This window comes from Perca flavescens, chromosome 4, assembly GCF_004354835.1.
Source record: "Perca flavescens isolate YP-PL-M2 chromosome 4, PFLA_1.0, whole genome shotgun sequence".
In the NCBI taxonomy this organism is placed as follows: Eukaryota; Metazoa; Chordata; class Actinopteri; order Perciformes; family Percidae; genus Perca; species Perca flavescens.
The window spans coordinates 7,435,875-7,457,625 of record NC_041334.1 but is presented as its reverse complement, the minus strand read 5'-3'; the positions used below and the strand labels follow the sequence as shown (position 1 = coordinate 7,457,625).

Sequence of the window (21,751 nt, the reverse complement as noted above, 5' to 3'; positions counted from 1 at the left end):
ACTCTGTTGACTTTGGGGATGCAGGCATCTCCTCTGTCGTTGTTGATGACTCTGACAACAACTCCACCAGGTCACCCGTCTCGATGCTTGAGGCGATAGAGCGTGTAGCGGGTGACCCACCCCAGATCTCCTGGCAAAGTTCGTAAAATATCATTACCACCCATCCTTGGCCACTTCAACGTCCTGTGTCCACGGCTTGTCTGTATTTTCCACGAATATTCTTTAACTTTGTGGTCACCTGTGCTTTCGAGAGTGCAGTGGCCTCGTGAGGGAAGTCCTCGGTTGCCTCCGCCGGACACTGTGCCCGAAATGCGTTGGTCAAATCCATATATTTTGACTGGCACGACTCCCAGTCAACATTTTCTTGTAATTTGCTCGCCTTGTAGTTGAGTGTGAGTCGCAGCAGCAGTTTGACTTCACTATCGGTCCACACAAAGGATTCTGGTTTCCTTGAACTAGCCATTTTCGTCGTCTTCGTCTTGTTATGGTCTCCTCTTCTAATTGTCTGTTTTGTATACAGCGCGCCACTTCCTCTTCCTCTGTATACAGCGTGCAACTTCCTTTCTTCTCCGTTTTTGGGTGAATTTCTGTAGCAACCAGCGCCGCCTATAGGCCTGGAGTATGAAGTAGCGCGTTGAGTCATTTACATATGGATTCGTTTGGACGCAACTATTCTTGAAACGAAGCCAGGGAAGACGGGTAAAAAAACGATCTTTTTTTTTACCCGTTTTGATGACTCAATATGCTACTTCATATGCCAGGCCTATAGGTGGCGCTGTTTCTGCTACAGAAATTCACCAAAAAACGGAGAAGAAGAGCATGGTCACTTCCACTTCCCATCATGACATGACTAGCTAGATTATAATTTTCTCTTAATACGTCCGTGGACTATAATAACTTTCACCACTGCTCATTTTATAAAGGCCACCGCAAGAAAATGTCTTTGTTTACGTTGTATAATGTGCTGTTGGATTGCTTTTTATTTTGCATGATTGCAGCGCGCTAGCTCTAACATCGGCAGAGTCAAACAAACATAAATGATCCATGAATGATGTCTTTTTAATAATCTATAAGTTTTTCTTGCACTAGCCTTTCTACAATAAGGCGTGGTTTATTTTCAAAAAAGTGCGTTTTCAGGCAGTGCGTTTGCGGGATTCGTCTGGACGGTCGGCCCAAACGATGCAAAACGGAAACACAAAAAAACGTTTCCGTGTGGACGGTCCCTTAATATGCACGTGAGTGATGTCTTCGGACCATGCTGGTGATGTCTGCATGCTTCATTCTTTGTCCTCACTCAGTATTAGCCTTCTAAACATGTGTCCCCTAGAACAATTCAATTATATTTATAGTATCAAATTACAACAAGTTATCTCAAGACACTTTACAGATAGAGTAGGTCTAGACCCCACACTATAATTTACAAAGATTCACACAATTCCCCCAAGAGCAAGCATTTAGTGCAACAGTGGCGAGGAAAAACATCCTTTTAGGTAGGGCTGGGCGATATGGCCTAAAAATAAAATCCCAGATTTTTTCAAAAAAAAAATCAGATTTAAGATTTAAATCAATTGTTTTCTCCCCCTACTTAAAATCAATCTGCAGATGACAATGAAATTGTTCAAAACAAGTTTTGTTTTGACTCATACACACACATGGGGCATGTATACCATTATGATTATTCATGCCAATTTTGTGGAAATATAAATTGTTTTGGGGGGGGGCTATATATTCAACAACAACGAAACAGATGCGTGAGATAAAGCTGTTTTCACACATACAGGTAATTCACTTCTCGTTCCTCGTTAAAAGTTCAAATCATTTTAACGTCATTGTGCAACCTTGCCCCTATTTTCCACCTGTTGCTAAGTAACGTACGTTAACATCCCATGATGGTCTCTTGAATGTAGCACACCTGTAGCAATAAAAGCTCCTCCGTAGCGATAAAAACAAACATCGAAGCGGAGCTCCATGCTACAGAGCGGTGATTGCTAGTTGTTTAAGCCGTTACAGACCTCCGTCACAGCTCGGTCGTATCAGCGGCATTTAGTAGATGTGTTGAGCCGCAAAGGAGTTCCTCAACACGGGCTCCGGTGCCCCGCATGGTGCTCCGTCACGTCAGCGGTACCTGGTGGTTCAGTTCTCCAAGAATAGGACTCTCAACCGGGGACACAGCACCGCGAGCTGCCGGTCATTTCGGCTGAGATTACGGATAAGTAGCTAAGTAATGAAACAACTGGTTAAGAAAATCATTAATGTGAGTCCCTGTCGCTGCCATGTTGTTTGTGTCTCTATGGCAAGCGTGTGGGGGGAGGGCTGAGCCCGTTCGGAGCTACGGGAGCCAGAGGGGAGCGTGGGCGGATGTTAAGGAGAAAATTGATTTTTCATTTAAACAAATCCACGTTGACTACACATTAGGGCTGTGCAATTAATTGAATTTCGATTTCGGCTCCCAACGATCACCAAAATAGCATAATCAAGAAACGATTATTTTGCCATGTTCTGTTTTGCAAGAATACTTAAAAATGTGGTCTTGTGTTCTGAATGACGCGCATGCGCACATCCACCCCTCCCGAAGCCAGTCAGGGAGGCAAGTCGTGTGCATATCATCCGCTGGAATTTTGAAAACTCGAAGTAAAGCGAGTAAAGATGGCAGCAGCGTTTGGTGAGCAAAAAAGGCAAAACCAATTCAGTTGTCTGGGAACAGCTAACGTTAGCTAACCCTACAGTCCCTCTGCCTTTGCCCCCCCGCCGTAGTTGTATTCCCCCGACACTCTGTATTCACTTACTGTTTAAAGAGCAATGTGCAGGTTGGACACCCCTATACAGCATAGTGTATATTAACGATAAACAACTACATTTTCAAAACTGGAGGAATATATAACCGCCATAAACGATATTTTGAGATAAAATTGTAATAAAATAACTTCCGCATCTATCTATCACTGACCAGAAGTGACGTAATGCGAGGGAGTCTGGTCAAGTTCATGCTCAAATTACAATGGACGTGGATGAAGAAACCGAACTCTCCAAAGTTGGCGAGCATGCCTATGACGGCCCACAGGCCTATAATTATGAGCCTCCTAGGCGAGATAGAGGTCAGGGGTAGGTTAGGGGGGAGATCAGGGGGAGGAACAATGGGCAGAAAAGAGAAGTAGAGTTGCGAACCAGTGGCGAATAGGGCAAGTGACTTGGTGAGTTACTGTGTAGTATGGTGGCTAACTCTGGTTCATCTAGGCTAGTACATTGATGTTATACAATAAATCTGCTTTAGCAAACATACTTTCAACCTTGTTTTAGATTAAACATACATGTAGATTGTCTTAATTTAAGCCAGCAACGTTTTGTCTTGTGATGTTCTATAACCTAAGATTTTAACGCTCAGACAGCTGTGGAGTCCATCCAAGCCATGGATGTATTAAGAGAAGCAGGTTAGCACTAGCACAGAATCGTTTTGTTGGCTAGGTGCTTGTGCGGACATTGTGAGGCTATGGCGTCAGCGGTGGACAGCCTATGTTGTCGAGAGGTGGATGCCTACTGGGCACTAGTTGAGGGTTTAGTCCCGGCCACGGACATTACCTGCCTGACGCTCCATCCCGGCTTTGATGCCTGCTGCCTCAACCCGTTCTCGCTGCAGGTAGCATACCTCAACTTCAGGCAGGAGTATGGCCCTCTCCAAGCCAACAGACCACAGTATGTTTAGATGAGAGTAATTTATAACACTATTATATTATACACTATAGTCGTCAGTTTTCTACACAAATAAACTGTATCAAAATAATGTACATACTGTAACTACTTATATATAGCCATATTCTACTGCTCTTTATACTATTCCTCTTGCACATACAGTACACTTATTCTTAAGTTACCGTTTCTGCACTACAATGGTACTTTTACCACACTGCACATATCTGTCTATATGGTTCATACTGAATATCCATATTTATTCTGTTTTTCTTATAATATATTCTGTTAATACCCTGCAAATATATCTATATTCTTACTAATATGTTACTCCTACTACATTGCACATATCTGTACATGTTGTTCATTACTTACTTACTTACTTATACATATTTGATTTTGTTTCACTTCTGGTTGGACACAAACTGCATTTTGTTGTCTTTGTACTTGTACTCTGCACAATGACAAAGTCTAATCTAATGTGCATTATTGATGCTGAGGGATTAGCAGATTTGTAAACTCTGATGTGCATACATACCTTTTATGGAATAGAATAACTGAAAATGTTACATCAAATAAGTCTATCACTCAATATCAACATTGCACCCCTATCATTCTCTAGGCAATTCCGATACACAGCCTACAAGCAGGTGGTCCGATAGACATATGGGTTTCTGGGCAGGGAGATCAGGAAGGCGATACCAGCTTGTGTTGTGGCCGCAATAAGGAGGCAGTTTCCAGAGGAAGGGAGGCAATCAATAAATATATTTTGTTTTCACAAAATGAACACAATCACAAAGTGTCTTGTTGTATAAAATGCATTCATATTTTCATTGATAGTAACTATGAGTGTTGGGCAAGTTACTTCCAAAATGTAGTTCATTATAGATTACTAGTTATTGTCATTTCAGAGTAATTAGTTATATTACAGTCTCTGAATTGTAATGCTTTACACTACTTTTGCATTACTTTAGTTGACTTGGCAGGCTAGCTTGTGAATTTAACCACCAGATCAGTAAAGTCTCATCTTTATCAACTTTAATACATCATAACAAGAGTTCTCTCAAGACACTTTACAAATAGAGTAGGTATAATTTACACTATAATTTGGAGATGTTACACTATAATTTACAGGGACCCAACAATTCTAGTAATTCCCCCAAGAGCAAGCATTCAGTGTGACAGTGGCGAGGAAAACCTCCCTCTCAGGAAGAAACCTGGGACAGACCCAGGCTCTTGGTAGGCGGTGTCTGACGGTGCTGGTTGGGGGTGTGATTAACAGTGGCAATAATAGTCACAATAAAGCTAATTGAACTACGACTATAAATAGTAGTTGCAGTAGTTCATGGTGTAGCAGGGCGTTACAGGACATAGCAGGGAACTGCACGGCGTAGCAGAACCACGGCGACAGCTGCAGCCATGATTTAGGGGCCACCCAAGTCCAAGGAAAACTGCTAGGCGAAAATAAAATAAAAAGAGTTGCACAACATCACATAGTCAGTGGTCACAACACATACAACGTAACAACCTAATACAGTCCAGTATAAAATGTCTTCTTCCTACCATTAGAAGTAATTTGTAAATGTTTGTGTCATATACAGCGAATGATAGATGCAAGTTACACTACCTGATGAGCTTTGCAGACATCTGATGTTGCACTGTGACCCACAACGAAGCAATAATGGCCCAGGATCCTGTAGAGAGAAGCCCTCTGTCAGGTGCATCTATCCCTTCATTACTGGCTGCACGCTCTACCAAAATCTGAAAAACACGGAGGTTCAAAATCACTCACAAAAATGGGATACAAGCTTAGTTACCAACTGGATCAGTAATAATAAAAAAGAGAAATAAAACCAAAGCAGCTCTGACGTGTCAAAACCTCTAGTGGCAAAATCTAGGAGATTTCAGCATATTGATTAATCTATCAATTTGGACTTTGTAAATTACCAGAGAGTAGCCTTCTGGGATACAAAATTGTGCGGGAGAACGGTCTGAATTGAAATGCAGGGGAAACTGGAGTTTTGTGATAGCTAGCTGCCTGCCAACAGCTCATAGCTAGCTTAATAAAATGCGGGGGAAACAGGGATGTTTGTGCTAGCTAGCTGCCTGTCAACAGCTCATAGCTAGCTTAATGCAGACTGCATTGATTTCAAGGCAGACAATTACGAAAACCTGTTCTAAAGCTCTCTCTCTCTGTATACTGAAGCCCTGATGCTAGGAATTTGCAGTCAGCGCATTTTTAATCCAGAATGGATGAATGATTTCAGACGCAATTTTAGCTACTCCTGTCATCAAATCATCAGCTACCAAATGTTTGCTAATACAATAGCCAAGCTAACATGTATGTTACTAGTTAGATGGTGGATTGCCAAATACATACACACTCAAATCACTTATTTATTCTGAAATTATTAGACTAAAACATTACGAAATCAGCCAAATTAAGAGTTACAAGAATTAAAAGTAAGACTTACTCTGCTAGGAGCTCTTTTTCAGTGCATGGAATTTCTGCAAGTGCTAGCACTTGGTTCTCCAATCTTGCCCACGCCAGATTCAGGTGAAAGCCTTGATGGTGGTGGACTTGATTCCATCGAGTGCACCGAGGGAACAGCATCGGTAATCAGCCTAACATGGTCCTTACTCCAAAATCCCATCTGAGACTCCAACAAATCTCCAGGTCTATAACTCTCCGGAGTGAAAAGAGCGCCACAAACGACCGAGTGTGTGGTGACAGACGCGGCAGTGAAGTCTGCTCACTTCACCTGCACAAAACGCACCCAAAAACGAAAAACCTTGCTTTTCCTACAAGGAAAATTATGTACACGATTTCCTGACAGGCTGGACTTTGTGCAACCAGCACAAACACAATAATTTACCATTATGACTTACATAAACTTTCTCTATAGCTCTCTCTCTCTCTCACCACTGTAGAGTGAGAAGAAACCTATTGTTTACCTCTGCCTACGTCATGACGCGTTGCTAGCGGGAAAGGCTATTTCAGAGCCTAGCTTAAAAATGGGCACCCTTTCATCGAAATTTCTGCTTTAGGGTTTGTGTAACATAGCAATTTCTACTTATGTGTTTTTAAAAGACCTCTTCAGACAACATTAAGTATTAATTCAGTTATGAATTCAAACCTGCACATTGCTCTTAAAACTTTTTCCAGCTTAGTGGGGGTGCATAGGCATACTGCTCAAAACCAACATGATGTAACAAAAACATAATGTTCCAGGGACGTTAAATGACCTGTTTCACGTAACGTTACTCTACGGTACCGTCTATATGCTGGATTTTTCCTAAGGTCAGCTAGCAAGTAAGCCATTGACATATATATAAATAAGCCCACCGACGGCGACATTTTTGTTGATATTTTGGCACAATGTTTAGTAATGACAGTAGTAGTCATAGTCATAGTGAGTGAACGTGATGTGAGATGCACAGTGTGTTATGTCTGTGGAACTGTTCATTAGCTGTGTAACGTTATGTGTGATATCTGTAAAGCTGAACCGACTCACATGTTTTACTACTGCAGTAGTAAAACAGATTTTATTCTGATCCAAAGACTCTTTCTGTGAGATAAAGGACACTAACAGGTTATACCCTGGACACTATCCATTATATCCAAATGTTAATGAGTAATCGCATTAAATAATCGTGATTTCAATATTGACCAAAATAATCGTGATTATTATTTTTTCCATAATCGAGCAGCCCTACTACACATTCGAGTTAATGGATAGAATCGATTTATCACCCAGCCCTACTTTTAGGCAGAAACGTCGGGCAGACTCAGGCTCTTGGTGGGCGGCCATCTGCCGCTGCCGCTTGGCACACAGATACTGATACAGATATTAGGGGTGTTGAAATGAATCATTGCATCGTGATGCAGACATGGATGATTCTGCATCGATGCAGTGGCAGACAATTGTGTGTGTGTGTGTGTGTGTATATATATATGTACAGTGGGGGAAATAAGTATTTGACCCCTTGCTGATTTTGCAGGTTTGCCCACTTACAAAGAATGCAAAAATCTACAATTTTAATCATATGTACATTCTAACAGTGAAAGACAGAATCCCAAAGAAAATTCCAGAAAATCACATCATATGAATTTATTAAAATTGATAACCATCTGATGAGGAAAAACAAGTATTTGACCCCCCTGGACAAACAGCAAGTATTCTGGCTCCTACAAGCCAGTTAGTCTTTCTTTAAGACACAGCCCCAATCCGAACCAATTATCTACATCAAATACACTTACCTCACCTCGTTACCTGTATAAAAGACACCTGTCAACACCCAAACAACCAGCATCCAACATCACCACCATGGGCAAGACCAAAGAGCTTTCTACGGACATCAGGGACAAGATTGTTGATCTGCACAAGGCTGGGATGGGCTACAAGAGAATCGGAAAGCAACTTGGAGAAAAAGATCAACTGTCGGTGCAGTTATCAGGAAATGGAAGAAGCACCACACCACCGCCAACCTCCTCGGTCTGGGCCTCCACACAAGATCTTGCCTCGTGGGGTGTCCCTGATCATGCGAACGGTGAGGAATCATCCCAAAACCACAAGGGGGGAACTGATGAATCAACTGAAGGCAGCTGGGACCACAGTTACAAAAAAACGGTTGGTAACACACTACGCCGTCATGGATTGAAATCCTGCAGCGCACGCAAGGTCCCCCTGCTCAAGAAGAAACATGTACAGGCCCGCATCAAGTTCGCCATTCACCACCTGGACGACTCAGAAGAGGCCTGGAAGAAGGTGATGTGGTCAGATGAGACCAAAATAGAACTTTTTGGCCTCAACTCAACTCGTCGTGTTTGGAGGGCAAAGAACACCGAGTACAACCCAAAGAACACCATCCCCACCGTCAAGCATGGTGGTGGCAACATCATGCTTTGGGGTGCTTTTCAGCCAAGGGGACGGGACAACTCCATCGTATTGAGGGGAGGATGGACGGGCCATTTATCGTGGAATTCTGGACCGACATCTCCTTCCCTCAGTGAGAGAGCTGAAGATGGGTCGAGGATGGGTGTTTCAGCACGACAACGACCCTAAGCACACCGCCAAAGCAACAAAAGAGTGGTTGAAGAAGAAGCACATCAAGGTTCTGGAGTGGCCTAGCCAGTCTCCAGACCTGAATCCGATTGAAAATCTTTGGAGGGAGCTTAAAATTGAGTTGCCAGGCGACAACCTCGAACCTGAATGATTTGGAGGCTGTCTGCAGGGAGGAGTGGGCCAACATCCCTGCCGAAATGTGCACAAACCTTGTCACCAACTATAAAAACCATTTGACATCTGTCCTGGCCAATAATGGCTTTTCTACAAAATATTAACATGCTGTTTGTCCAGGGGGTCAAATACTTGTTTTTCCTCATCCGATGGTTATCAATTTTAATAAATTCATATGTGATTTTCTGGAATTTTCTTTGGGATTCTGTCTTTCACTGTTAGAATGTACATATGATTACAATTGTAGATTTTTGCATTCTTTGTAAGTGGGCAAACCTGCAAAATCAGCAAGGGGTCAAATACTTATTTCCCATATATATACACACACACACAAATATTGAACAGATGGCTAGCCCTGCGAGCAGATGCCATAAAAATGGGAGTTCATTTATATCTGACGGCTTGAATTTGTTGATGAGAACCATTGTGATGTGACCAGGAGATGTCGGATTTCTTGGGTGGCTGCAATTAGAAGAAAGGACCTTTATCTGGTCCAGCTGACCAGCACAGACACACCACACTGATTGGAATTGATCCGTACAGAGATCCTTTTTGTTTAACATGAAACCAAACCCCACCAGACTTCATGTAAATAATCAGGAATTTCAGCGTATATAGAGCCAGCATGAAATTCCACATATAAATGGGTGAATTAAGGGTTTATTTCAACCAAACCAGAGTGGTGATTGTTGAAACAGTGGAAAGATGAACAAAGACTGCTTTTTGGAAGTTTTATTTTGTTTCTGTCCACATTGAATGAAGTGTGTTTTCCGATGATAAAACCACTGATTATTTGGTGATGGGGATTTTGGGGCTATTTCATGTTAAACTAAAAGTATCTTACTCTTTAACTAAAAGGTCTCTATATTTGAGGCACTTGTCCTTTGGACAAGTACATTTACGTTTCACTTGTCCGAGTAAAGATTTATCATTTTATAATGTGTGTTTTGCTAATGCAGAAACCGTTGAAACCATCCAAACACAAAAAAGGATCTCCAGACTCCATAATACAAAGTAATACGTTTCACACCGGTGTGCAGTGTATCACCAGAGGTAGTGGTTACTTGAACTTATACTATATCTAAAATAATTTTGTAGACATAACAATGGATTTTGCCACTAAATGTTGGTGTTAGTGTTTTTTTTCTTCTACAATTTCACTTTCTCCCCGGTAGAGGCGGCTGTGGCTCAGTGGTAGAGCGGTTGCCTGCCAATCGGAAGGTTGTTGGTTCGATCCTTGGCCCTGCAGTCCCATGTCGAAGTGTCCTTGGGCACTGAACCAAGGACACTTGGTTGCGCATCGGAGTGTAAATGTGTGTGAATGATTATCTGCTGAGCAGGTGGCACCTTGTACGGCAGCCTCGGCCACAGTGTATGAATGTGTATGAATGTGTGAATGGTGAATGGTTCCTGTACAATGTTAAAGCGCTTTGAGTAGTCGTTGTCAGTTAGCTAACGTTAGCTTGCTAACTCCGCCTTAATGTTACCCCGTTGCCACATCATTCACAGAAAACGAGCCGAATAAAGCTGTCACTCGTGGCAGTGTGCTTTGTGTGGATGAAAAGAGCTCTCTGCTCGTTTCAGAAAAGCGCTATATAAGAACAGTCCATTTACATTTAGAGACCGTGAAACGCTTCCTCTGGAGCCTGATTCTTTGACCGGTGTCAAGTCCATATCTGCCGCCTCAACCAGTTAAATCGTAGGAGGTCACACCCCTCCGTTTCAGGTAACATAGACGTAATGAGTGGTACATAACGTGAAGTAATGTGGCATTTTATTTAGTTGTATTTGAGTTTTAACTTTTAACTTCAATCTTAGGCAAAGTGACAAACGGCGACAATACCCATGTCACGAAATCCACACTTACGCGGGTCCCGTGAAATATGACAGCTACAGTTTAATGGAAAATAGCATTGTGGACACTGAATTTCATGAATTTGCTGCCTTTGATTTGACTCCCTGCTGCAGGAGATGCTGTATTCCTCCGACACGCTGTATTAATGTTAGTTTTAAAACCGTTTTACAGGTTAGTGAAGGTGCATACCGCTCAAAACCAACATGAAAAACGTAGCTAGCGTTTTTTTCTGTGTAAAATGAACGGGGACGTTAAATCACCGGTTTCAGGTAATGGCACCCTATGGTACCGTCTATTTGCTGGATGGTTTCAAGGTAACGGTCGGTAGCTAACATTAGTAGGACTGCAACTAAAGATTATTCTAATAATCGATTAATTTGTCGATTATTTTTTTGATTAATCGATGAATCAGATAAAAAAAACAAAAGCATTAATTTACATCAACTCAATACATACATACTTGTTGTTTTAGTTAATAGTTGTGTAAAGGTAAGTAACCCAAATAGCAGATACAGACAAGACACACACACACACAGACAGTAGTAAGTGCAAGTTAAGTTCATTTATACACCACAAACTAATATATTTGTCAACAATAACTGATATGGGACAAAGCACATAATATATACATGACAACAGATTGAAAAATTAATGGGCCAAAAAAGGCGGGTGAATAAAACCGTGTCTTTAGTCTTGCAAACTATACCAACCCTGCTTTATTACTGTTATTAATGAGCTAACGCTAGCTTGTCATGCTAGTCAGCTGGATAACGAGTAAACAGCAGCACCAGAAGAGCTACTGGAGGGACGTTACGTTCCTCACTTCAGAGCGGAACAGAAGTAAGATAGTGTAGTGACTTTACCCTGCTGTTGAACTCCCTTCCTCCTCAAGGACTCCAACATGTTTACGTTTTAGGTGCTGACTCATCACCGTGGTGCGCCCGTTCCATGCCGTGTCGCTTTTGCTTATTTTGCAATTAACACGTTTTTAATTTATTTAGTGTGAAATGCTCCCACACCTTGAATGACTTAGGTCGTACTGATTTCTCTGCCTCCGCCGTGTGCTTCAGAACAACGTTACGGGTCTCTCCGGTCTCTCTCCGTATTTCCTCTACCCCCGCTCTGCTCTTTTTTCTTTTCTTTCGCTCTGCGATGCTCCGCTCTGCGATGCTCTGCGATGCTCTGCGATGCTCCTCTGCTCCTCTCTGCGCTCAACTCAATTCTTTTATCTCCGCGACTGAGTGGCGTAATGGTTGCGCAACACAACGAATCGATAATGAAATTCGTTGCCAACTTTTTTTAGTAATCGAATTTTATCGATTCGTTGTTGCAGCCCTAAACATTAGCAGATAAGCCCGTTGACAGTGACATTATTGTTCATATTTTGGCAAGTTTCTGACCGTAGTAGTGGTCATAGTGACTGAAAGTGTGATGTGAGATGCTTAAAAGAAACTACACTCTGTTTTCAGGGAATGTTACTTTTTGACGTTCAACCAGGGACGAACAATCTGTGCGTTCTGGAAAAGTCCAGAACGTCCAATGTCCAACCGACGGCCGTCGGCACAAAAAAAAGTCTAATAAAGCGATATTAACAGCCAACAGCAGGGGGCGCTAATACGATCACTTACTGTATATGCTACGTGTAAAAGAAACTGAGGAAGAAAAGTAGGCCTACTAGTCTGGCTATCACCAATCCACAGCCTAGTTATGATGAGGGACAGACAGCAGAGTTAATTTCACATCAACAAGAGGTACGGAGTGCCAGGAGCAGGGCACATTATAATAGGCTACCTTTATCCCAAACCTAGCGAATTGCATAGTTTGCTATCAACATGGGTGTGCATCATGATTATGAAAAGTATATATAATTATATATAATTATAATTTCTGTTAGGTTAATTTGAAACATTAAACGCGTTAGAAATGAATCACGGGTTGACCGTGATTTCACTTTGTTGTATATGAGAGGTTGTATTGAGCTCACTTTTGCTGCTAGGATGAAAACTATGGTATTGAATTAAACGGGAAAACATCAGGCATGCATTGGTACCACTCTAAACGTGCTAACAAACAGGGAAAGGGGCTAAATAATTTAACCAAAAAATCCTAGCTTGCACTTTCTGTCTGTCTTCCATCAGTGGAGTTTTTCCTTGTCTTTCATATTTACTGTTTACTATTGTGGAACTGGCAAAGACCTGGGGCCTGTTGCACAAAACCAAGATAAGGGATTAAGCCGGGATATTCAGGTTATCCTGGATGAATTTAGCTTTGACTTGGTTGCACAAAAGCAGGTCGAATTAAACCCAGCCAAGTAACCATGGCGATTTATTCTTTGCAGCTAGCCTGGTCCAGAGCAGGCTAAGATTAATCCTGGAGTCTTACGTGTTAAATCAGCTGCCGCTCTGATCCGAAATAAACGTGTTTAACAGTTATTCCGTTGTCTTCTGAATGTGTTCTGCTTCATTTTATTAACATGCATTACTTGTCACTATTCCTGTCACGAGTTTGATTTAAATCCTACTACTGCAGTTGTTGAGATGGTAGGCCTAATGGTAAAAAGTGGGACGATACGGAGGAAATGGGCTTTTCCTCCGCTACTGTCCCCGTGAAATGTGCCCCGTGCAACGCGGGGAGGCAAGGGGATCCTCCCACACCGTGCAGCGGACTCTAAAAGGGGACTTTTTGCATCAATCAAACGTCCTTTTTTACCAAATGGGAGTGAGAATGAGTTGGAATGCCACAAAGCTTCTTAATCTTTTTATTTTGGTGCTGTCACTTGTCATCTTCGAGCTTGGGAGTGAGAAAAAAAAAACATGAATAATAACAGGCTACATCGTTTTACAGATATGCTTACATTGTGTATTGAAATTACTTCTTTTTCTAGTTTTTGTCCAGTCATGCTTGTTCTGTATGAACATTAATTGTAGAAAGATATTTAGAATTAGACATAGCTTATGGAGATTTGTGCATATGGTTGTAAAACATATTCTTGCATTATCTTTGAAATTAAGCCTAGTCCTTATAAATTTCCCAGGAACAAGAATTCCCTTTGCTCACTTTTAAGGCGAAGTAGACTAAATAATACATTTTATTTATATAGGCTAGTGCTTTACAGGCTACTCAAAGACACTTTACACTAAAAACAGCACATTTAGCACATAAAACGGATACAGCAATAAAACCAACACATAAAACAAGCATATTAAAGCAATTAAAACGTGGAGTGACTAAGTAGATTTTTTTTAAATCCATACGTATTCAGTCAGTCCGCTATTGTCTGTCGGGCTTTTTTTCCGTTTGAAAACAGCCGTATTTCCCTTTTTTGCATATTATGTTTCACCTCCTTGTAAATTTCCATTAGAAGCTGCTGCTTAGCGGGTGAAACATATGCTGCACACGTCTTTTCCATTTCTGCATCAGTAAATCTGTGATCGATACCGTGGTCTATTTAAGAAAGCCGTGAACGTGCACTTATCCCAGCTATCTACTCCTGGCTTGACATAGCTTCACCTACTTATCCTGGCTCGGCAAACGTGCAACCGATTAAGCCGCGATGAGTGGATCACACTAAGTCAAGCTGTGCTTTTTCATTTATCCTGGATTTCTTTATTCTACTTTTGTGCAATAGGCCCCTGGTGGTTGTTTGTGAAAGCTTCACAGACAAAACTGACCTAGTCATTTTCATAATTTCACAGCCTTTAGTTTATTTAGCAGGACAATGTGCAGTTACATTAAAAAGATAGCTGCACCAGATTTAGCATTATGCTACTTTCCATCTGTAGAGTTGAGTACATGACAAAAACAATAAACATAACATGTTTATACAACAAAGACAGTTAAGACAATGTAAATAGACTATTTACACCGAAGGTGCAATACACAGATATACACAACAATGGAATAAAAAGCGTTAGTGAGAGCAGGTCTGATGGTCTAAAAGGAAGTATTTAACTGCCCGCTAGAAGCTTTTAAAATTTGAGATATTCTTTAAAATATCAGGAAGCCCATTCCATTCTTTGACTGCTTTATAGGAAAAGGCTGATTGAGAAAAAACAGATTTTCTTTTGGGAACATTGCAATCACCCCTGGATACAGACCTCAAGGCTCTGTTTGTCAGTTTAGAGCGTAGCTGTACATATGTTTTTAAAGGGGGTGGAGCGGCATCATTAAGAATTTTGTGAACCAAACGGATATCAAATTACCAAATTCCTGATCAAATTATCAAAGCTTAAAATACTGTACTTCTCCAGTATACTACAGTGGTGGTGCCGTCTAGGTTTTTTGTCTAGGATTTTCAAAGCTTGATTATGTCAAGATCTAAGAGGATTTAAAACTGTTTGTTTGGCTTGAGACCATGATGACATACAATACAATATATGCGATAAAATCATTGCATTAAAATAAGATTTTGCTGCTTCCAATGACAAAGAGCTTCTAATGTGCCTGAAGTTAGCAATATTAAATTTCAAAACACGACAAACCTTTTTAACATGGTTTTTAAAATCTAGTACAGGATCCAAGATCACTCCCAGGTATTTAACTTCTTTGACATTTTGGATCATATAACTATCCACATAAATATGTGGGAGTGGACTTTGAATTTCTTTTTGTTTGTCTTCTCCGTTTTCAACATAAGGCCTTAATATGAATCAAAAGTGTAATATGACATTGACAAAATATTAAATAGGTTATTCAATGCTGATTCTTTAACACAAAGCAACACATATATCAATAGCTAATAACCTATCTTTAAAATCATTGGTTTATTCAGGTTGAAGATAGTTGCAGCACAAAAGATGACAGGGAGAGTGAAGGGAAGTGCCATGATGTCCCAGGATGCTCTACATCACAATATTTCACCGTGCCCAAGTCAGATAGTCACAGCCTGGAAAAAGTTTTTGCTTACCACCCTCCGCAAAAGCCTGTCTCTACAGAGAGTGTTTAGTTGTGAAGATGGTACCAATAGCAAATGGCTAATAAACACAACACCAATTATCATCATTGGTTTTGAGATGTTACTTGATGTGAATACCTTGTCTGATAGGCTACAGTATTGTGGCATAGTATCAGGACTTCCCGGCTAGTGTCTGTCGCGCATGGCTAGGGCCAAATGAGAGAAAGTCCCTGCTTTCAACACCACCTTTATGTTAAAGAGTAAGATCCTTTTTGTTTAACTAGAAACGGCTCCAACATCGCTGTCGTTAAACCCACCAGACTAAATAAACAATACTTTTAGTGTGTATAGATCCAGCATATTACCATATGTAAACTGGTAAATTGTGTGTTCATTTAAACCATACCACAGTGGTGATTGTTGGAACAGTGGAAAGATGAACCATACAGATTTTGATAGTTTTATTTTGTTCATTTTTACTTTCTATTCAGATGCTCTTCCTACATAATCACTCCAGTAATTTGAGAGTGATTATTTCCCAGTAGAGCTTTTCAAGTCCTCTTATAAAAATTATTCCAATTCCATTATTTTTCAGAAAAAAAGTTTGACCTAAAGTGTGTGTGTGTGTGTGTGTGTGTGTGTGTGTGTGTGTGTGTGTGTGTGTGTGTGTGTGTGTGTGTGTGTGTGTGTGTGTGTGTGTGTGTGTGTGTGTGTGTGTAGGCATCGTAGTTCCCCGCAGCTTTCGGCTGCTGGAGGAACTGGAGGAAGGTCAGAAAGGAGGTGGAGACGGTACAGTGAGCTGGGGACTCGAAGATGATGACGACATGACACTAACTCACTGGAATGGCATGATCATTGGCCCTTCAAAGGTGAGCCACCATCACAGTCTACAACACTAATACATCATACTGCTCTTCAGTTGGCCAATAGCAGGCTTAAAACTAGCTCAAGCAACATATTTTAGGAGAGCAATCTCATTCTCAAATCTCTTTTTAACTGCCTGTAATAATAAGATGATGTCTACACTGTTTCACATGCCCTCATGATTCTCTAAATGAGTTGAAAACACTACACAGATGGGATTTAAGTTAATGTTAATTTAGGAAACCTTTTTAAGAAACAGGATGTGCTTGTTGTAAAGGCTGTTGACTAGGGCTGCCAGCTATCAATTATTTTAGTAATGAGTATTCTACAGATTATTCCATTGATTAGTCGAGTAATCGGATAAGAAACAAGTATCATGTACTAACTCCACCATGCTTCACTCCCAGCCAGGAAGACCGCGAATACTGGGATATGGCTAACCACACTCACTGCTCATTTTCAGGTTAATAATTGTATTTTAAGGTTGTACCAGAATTGGTTTACATGGTTTAATTTTCAAAAAACACCATATTTTTGTTTTACTGCACAGCTCTCTCTAACTGCTGCAGCTCCTCTTTTCACCTTGTGTTCAGGTCTCTGTTTTATCTACAGAGTGAGACATCTTTTCAGAAACTCAAACTCTTCATACATTTGATTGAATTTCTGCTTATTCACATCGGCCTTGGTATCGACAACGACCAAATGAAAATTCTACACATCGGTATCGGCTGAAAATTTTTTCAATTGGTGCATCCCTATTTCAAATGCCACGCTGATCATTTGTGTTGTGAATTCATACAAGTTTATTTAAAGGTCCCATGACATGGTGCTCTTCGGATGCTTTTATATAGACCTTAGTGGTCGCCTCATAATGTATGTGAAGTCTCTTTCCCGAAATTCAGCCTTGGTGCAGAATTGCAGCCACTAGAGCCAGTCCCACAATGAGCTTTCCTTAGTATGTGCCATTTCTGTGTCTGTAGTTATTGAGGAGGAGAGAGTAGGGCTGGGTACTGAATAGGGCTGCAACAACAAATCGATAAAATCGATAAAATTCGATTACTAAAAAAGTTGGCAACGAATTTAATTATCGATTCGTTGTGTCGCGCAACTATTACGCCACCTAGTCGCGGAGATAAAAAAAAAAAAATTTAGTTGAGCGCGGAGCAGTGCGGAGCGAAAGTAAAGAAAAAATAGAAGGGGGGGGAGAGGAAATACGGAGAGAGACCATAACGTTGTTCTGAAACACACGGCGGAGGCAGAGAAATCAGTACAATCTAAGTCATCCAAGGTGTGGGAGCATTTCACACTAAATAAATCAAAAACGTGTTAATTGCAAGATAAGCAAAAGCGACACGGCATGGCACGGGCGCACCACGGTGATGAGTCAGCACCTAAAACGTAAACATGTTGGAGTCCTTGATGAGGAGGAAGGGAGTTCAACAGCAGGGTAAAGTCACTACACTATCCTACTTCTGTTCCGTTCTGAAGTGAGGAACATAACGTCCCTCCAGTAGCTCTTCTGGTGCTGGTGTTTACTCGTTATCCAGCTGACTAGCATGACAAGCTAGCGTTAGCTCGGTAATAACAGTAATAAAGCAGGGGTGGTACAGTTTGCAAGACTAAAGACATGGTTTTATTCACTCGCCTTTTTTGGCCCATTTATTTTTCAATCTGTTGTCATGTATATATTATGTGCTTTGTCCCATATCAGTTATTGTTGACAAATATATTAGTGTGTGGTGTATAAATGAACTTAACTTGCACTTACTACAATGATGGTAATAATTTTATGAATAAGTGTGTGTCTGTCTTGTCTGTATCTGCTATTTGGGTTACTTACTTACACAACTATTAACTAAAACAACAAGTATGTATGTATTGAGTTGATGTAAATCAATGCTTTTTTGTTTTTTTTTATCAGATTCATCGATTAATCGAAAAAATAATCGACAGATTAATCGATTATTAAAATAATCGTTAGTTGCAGCCCTAGTACTGAACGTCGATACTTTTATGGCACCGAAAAAAATGTACTTCTCTATCCGAATGATTATTCCACCTCTGTATATTTGACGGTATTGAAAATAATACCTTTGGGATTTCTGAATTCCACTGTATACTGTAATAATATATTGATACTGCCCAACTTAGCTAACCTGTCATCTTTTCTTTAATTGCAGACTGTCTATGAAGGCAGGATATATAGTCTGAAAATAGAATGTGGATCCAGATACCCAGAGTATCCTCCTCATGTCCGCTTTGTGAACAAGATCAACCTGAGCGGCGTTCACAATTCAAATGGTGTGGTGAGTATCCAAATTTCACTATCTACCACTCTTTCCTATTTGATCTACATTATAAGTTTAACTTAAAGTGTTTATTATTAGTTGTATGCAATATGCACATAATTTACGGTCGGTCGCCCCGTGTCAGACTAGGGGGGAATACTTATTTTCATACAATCAAACTGAGGAGGACTCGCTGTTGGATGCTGTCCTCTCCTACTCACTGGTTGAAGCCTGAAAATATTGTAAACAAATTAATAACATAACTAATTACACTGGTCGGACTGTTCAGCTCTGTTGTCAAACTATACATTTTTAAATCGCGATTAATCGCAGGATTGCTATAGTTAATCGCGATCAATCGCATGTTTTATCACATGATTAAAATGTTACAAAATATTTTGCATTTCAGAACTGTTTAAGTACATATTAACAATGGAAAGCAATTCTTACCAGTGTATCTTGATTGGGAATCAAATAAATGCAAAAAAAGTGACTTTATGAACTTGATTTTAAGATTTGTATCGGTTTATTATTTATTTACTGTAAACAAAAGAAAAATGTGTGAATCTAGTCACACATTTTAGGGTTGGGTATTGTTTGGTTTGGATACCGGTGCTGAAGCGGTACTTTTAAAACGGTACCGGTGCCTGAACTGAAAGTAAAAAAAAAAAAAAAAAAAAAGAAGGGTACTAAACAACAGTTGGCTTGTTTATTGTTAAGGCCATATGGTCAAAATTAAATGATTTAATAATAATGTAATAACTTATTTCACTAGTAAAAAGCTATTGAACTATAAAAACAACCACCAGATGGCAAAAGGGCATTTAACAATAACTTTGAATGCACCACGAGGCTGTAGCTTACCAGTTTCATTGAACTGTGTTTTTCCGACAACGGCAGCTGCAGATTGTTACATCCCGGTGTCGGAATCCTCTACAGTGAAATACAGACAAACTTTACACCGTTTAGCTTTAGCTGTCAGTGCAGCGATGTTTCTGTTGCCTGTAACGTCTGTTTCAGAGCATCAAAGAAGCGCAGGCATATCCGTGTCACCGGAATGAGGCACCGAAATCTGCGTTGCTATTCCTGCAGCAGCAGGATGCGAGGAAGTATGGCAAAGTGCGGCAAAGGGTCAAAATAGTAGCCTGTTGGGCACGACGCAAAGCTGAGCGAAGTGAAAATAAATTAATAAATGGCGGCATGCGATTTTAAAAAAATAAATAAAAATGACGCGTTATGCTCGGCCCTTAATCGCATTGCAATTAACGCGTTAATGCTGATAGCCCTACTCAAAAAACTTAAATTGCACTCTGATGGAAACAAGCTTTACACGCCGCAAGAAGCTGTTTGTGCCAACACACTGCTTTAGCCTAGCATTCCATATATTTAACCTTAATGCCAGGGTGCACAATTGAGGCCATATATATCCCCCCCTCTCCTCCTCCTCCTTCAGGTGGACATAAAGACACTGACAGCGCTGTGCAGGTGGAAAAACTCCTACAACATCCGGATGGTGCTGCAGGAGCTAAGACAGCACATGATGATGAAAGAAAACAACAGGCTTTCCCAGCCGCCTGAAGGCCAGGTGTACAGCAACTGAGGCACCTGCTGCTATCCCTCCCTGTCCTTCACACACAAACACATGCAACTCTACCACTTTCAATCTACACAACCATCATGTTATCCAAGACTCTGGACTCCCACTTCCTCCCTCAGGAGCCTATCATTGGACAGAGAGAGGGATGTGCGCCCAGTCATCCATTAAAGTTCACAGTGCAGACCAGACATGCAAAACAAAAATACTGTACATCTTACTCATGTTATTTTTTTAAATATCTTTTGTGTTCTACATCCAGATTGTAAAATAACACCTGCTGACCTGAGTGTACCAATTATGTGCCCGATTCTTCACAGGTGGTGACAAATAGTCCCTGTTATATGGGTATTGTGGTGATGCATTTGAATCCACCCATTATTCCGCAAAATAAATCTGCTTCTGTAACCACGAACCAAAAGGTAAATGTTTGGATTACTCTGGGTTGTTTTTTTAAACAACAAACCATAATGTCTTGCAGTATGATTCCCCTCATAGAGAAGAAAATGTGCCCCCAAACAATGCTTTGCTTGGTCTCCCAGGTCCCGTTAGTCTCAAATTCCCCAGCTTACGCAATCCTGATGATGTGAATTTCACGGGCCTTCCTTAAACAAGTGCATGTCCGGTACACGGGAATAAACTGCTACTAGACATTCGCAATGTATGTATCAACAGGGCACTGACGGCTCATCACTCATGTTCAGACTTGTCTTCTGTGTGCCATATGGGTGATAGCGCTTTGTGATGGTGATTGATTATTAGCAGCCAGTGCTTGGGATGGGGGTGGGGGGCTCCAGGTCCTTGTGCTTTCTCTCTTCAGAGAACATAGTGCGCTTGGCACCTTTTTAGAAACAACACTGTACTGTGGCCTGTGCTGAGCAGGAGGATCTGTGATTTTTTTTGTTTGCTATTTTTGTTTCTTCAGTCTCTGGGCTGACCTGTGTATACTCCATGCTGTCTCTTCTCTCATACATTGAATCTAATCAGGGTGATGGTGACCTGTTGCATGGTTTTATTTGAATTAAACGTTATTACTTTTGCACGTGTGTGTCATGATTCTGTTTCAGTACACTGCATTCCAGTGGTACAGGTATTCAACTTCTGCTGGAAACAATAGTGGTTGCTCATGACCAAGTACGTCAATGTAGTTATAAGCTAACATAAGTAGCTCACCTTGTAAATCATAGGTTCAAAACTTTTCAAGTCTATCTTAAAACAATCATTCAAACAGTCATATATATATATATGGGCTCCTGACTTAGAAAATTGTCAAAATTGAAACCGCAGGCCATGATTTCCTGACTTTTATTTCCATCAGTCAATATAAAATAA

At 40.7% G+C, this 21,751-nt stretch overlaps 1 protein-coding gene across 1 annotated transcript in view; it reads left to right on the top strand.

Moving 5' to 3' along the window:
- Nucleotides 1-21,461, top strand: part of ube2v1 (ubiquitin-conjugating enzyme E2 variant 1) — a 29,020-nt gene extending 7,559 nt beyond the window's left edge. The window contains exons 2-4 of the mRNA XM_028576044.1: nt 16,394-16,542; nt 18,718-18,843; nt 20,279-21,461. Coding sequence (XP_028431845.1) covers nt 16,394-16,542; nt 18,718-18,843; nt 20,279-20,425 — 422 coding nt within the window. The 3' untranslated portion in view covers nt 20,426-21,461. The remainder of the gene's footprint in view (nt 1-16,393; nt 16,543-18,717; nt 18,844-20,278) is intronic.
- Nucleotides 21,462-21,751: the final 290 nt, after the last annotated feature.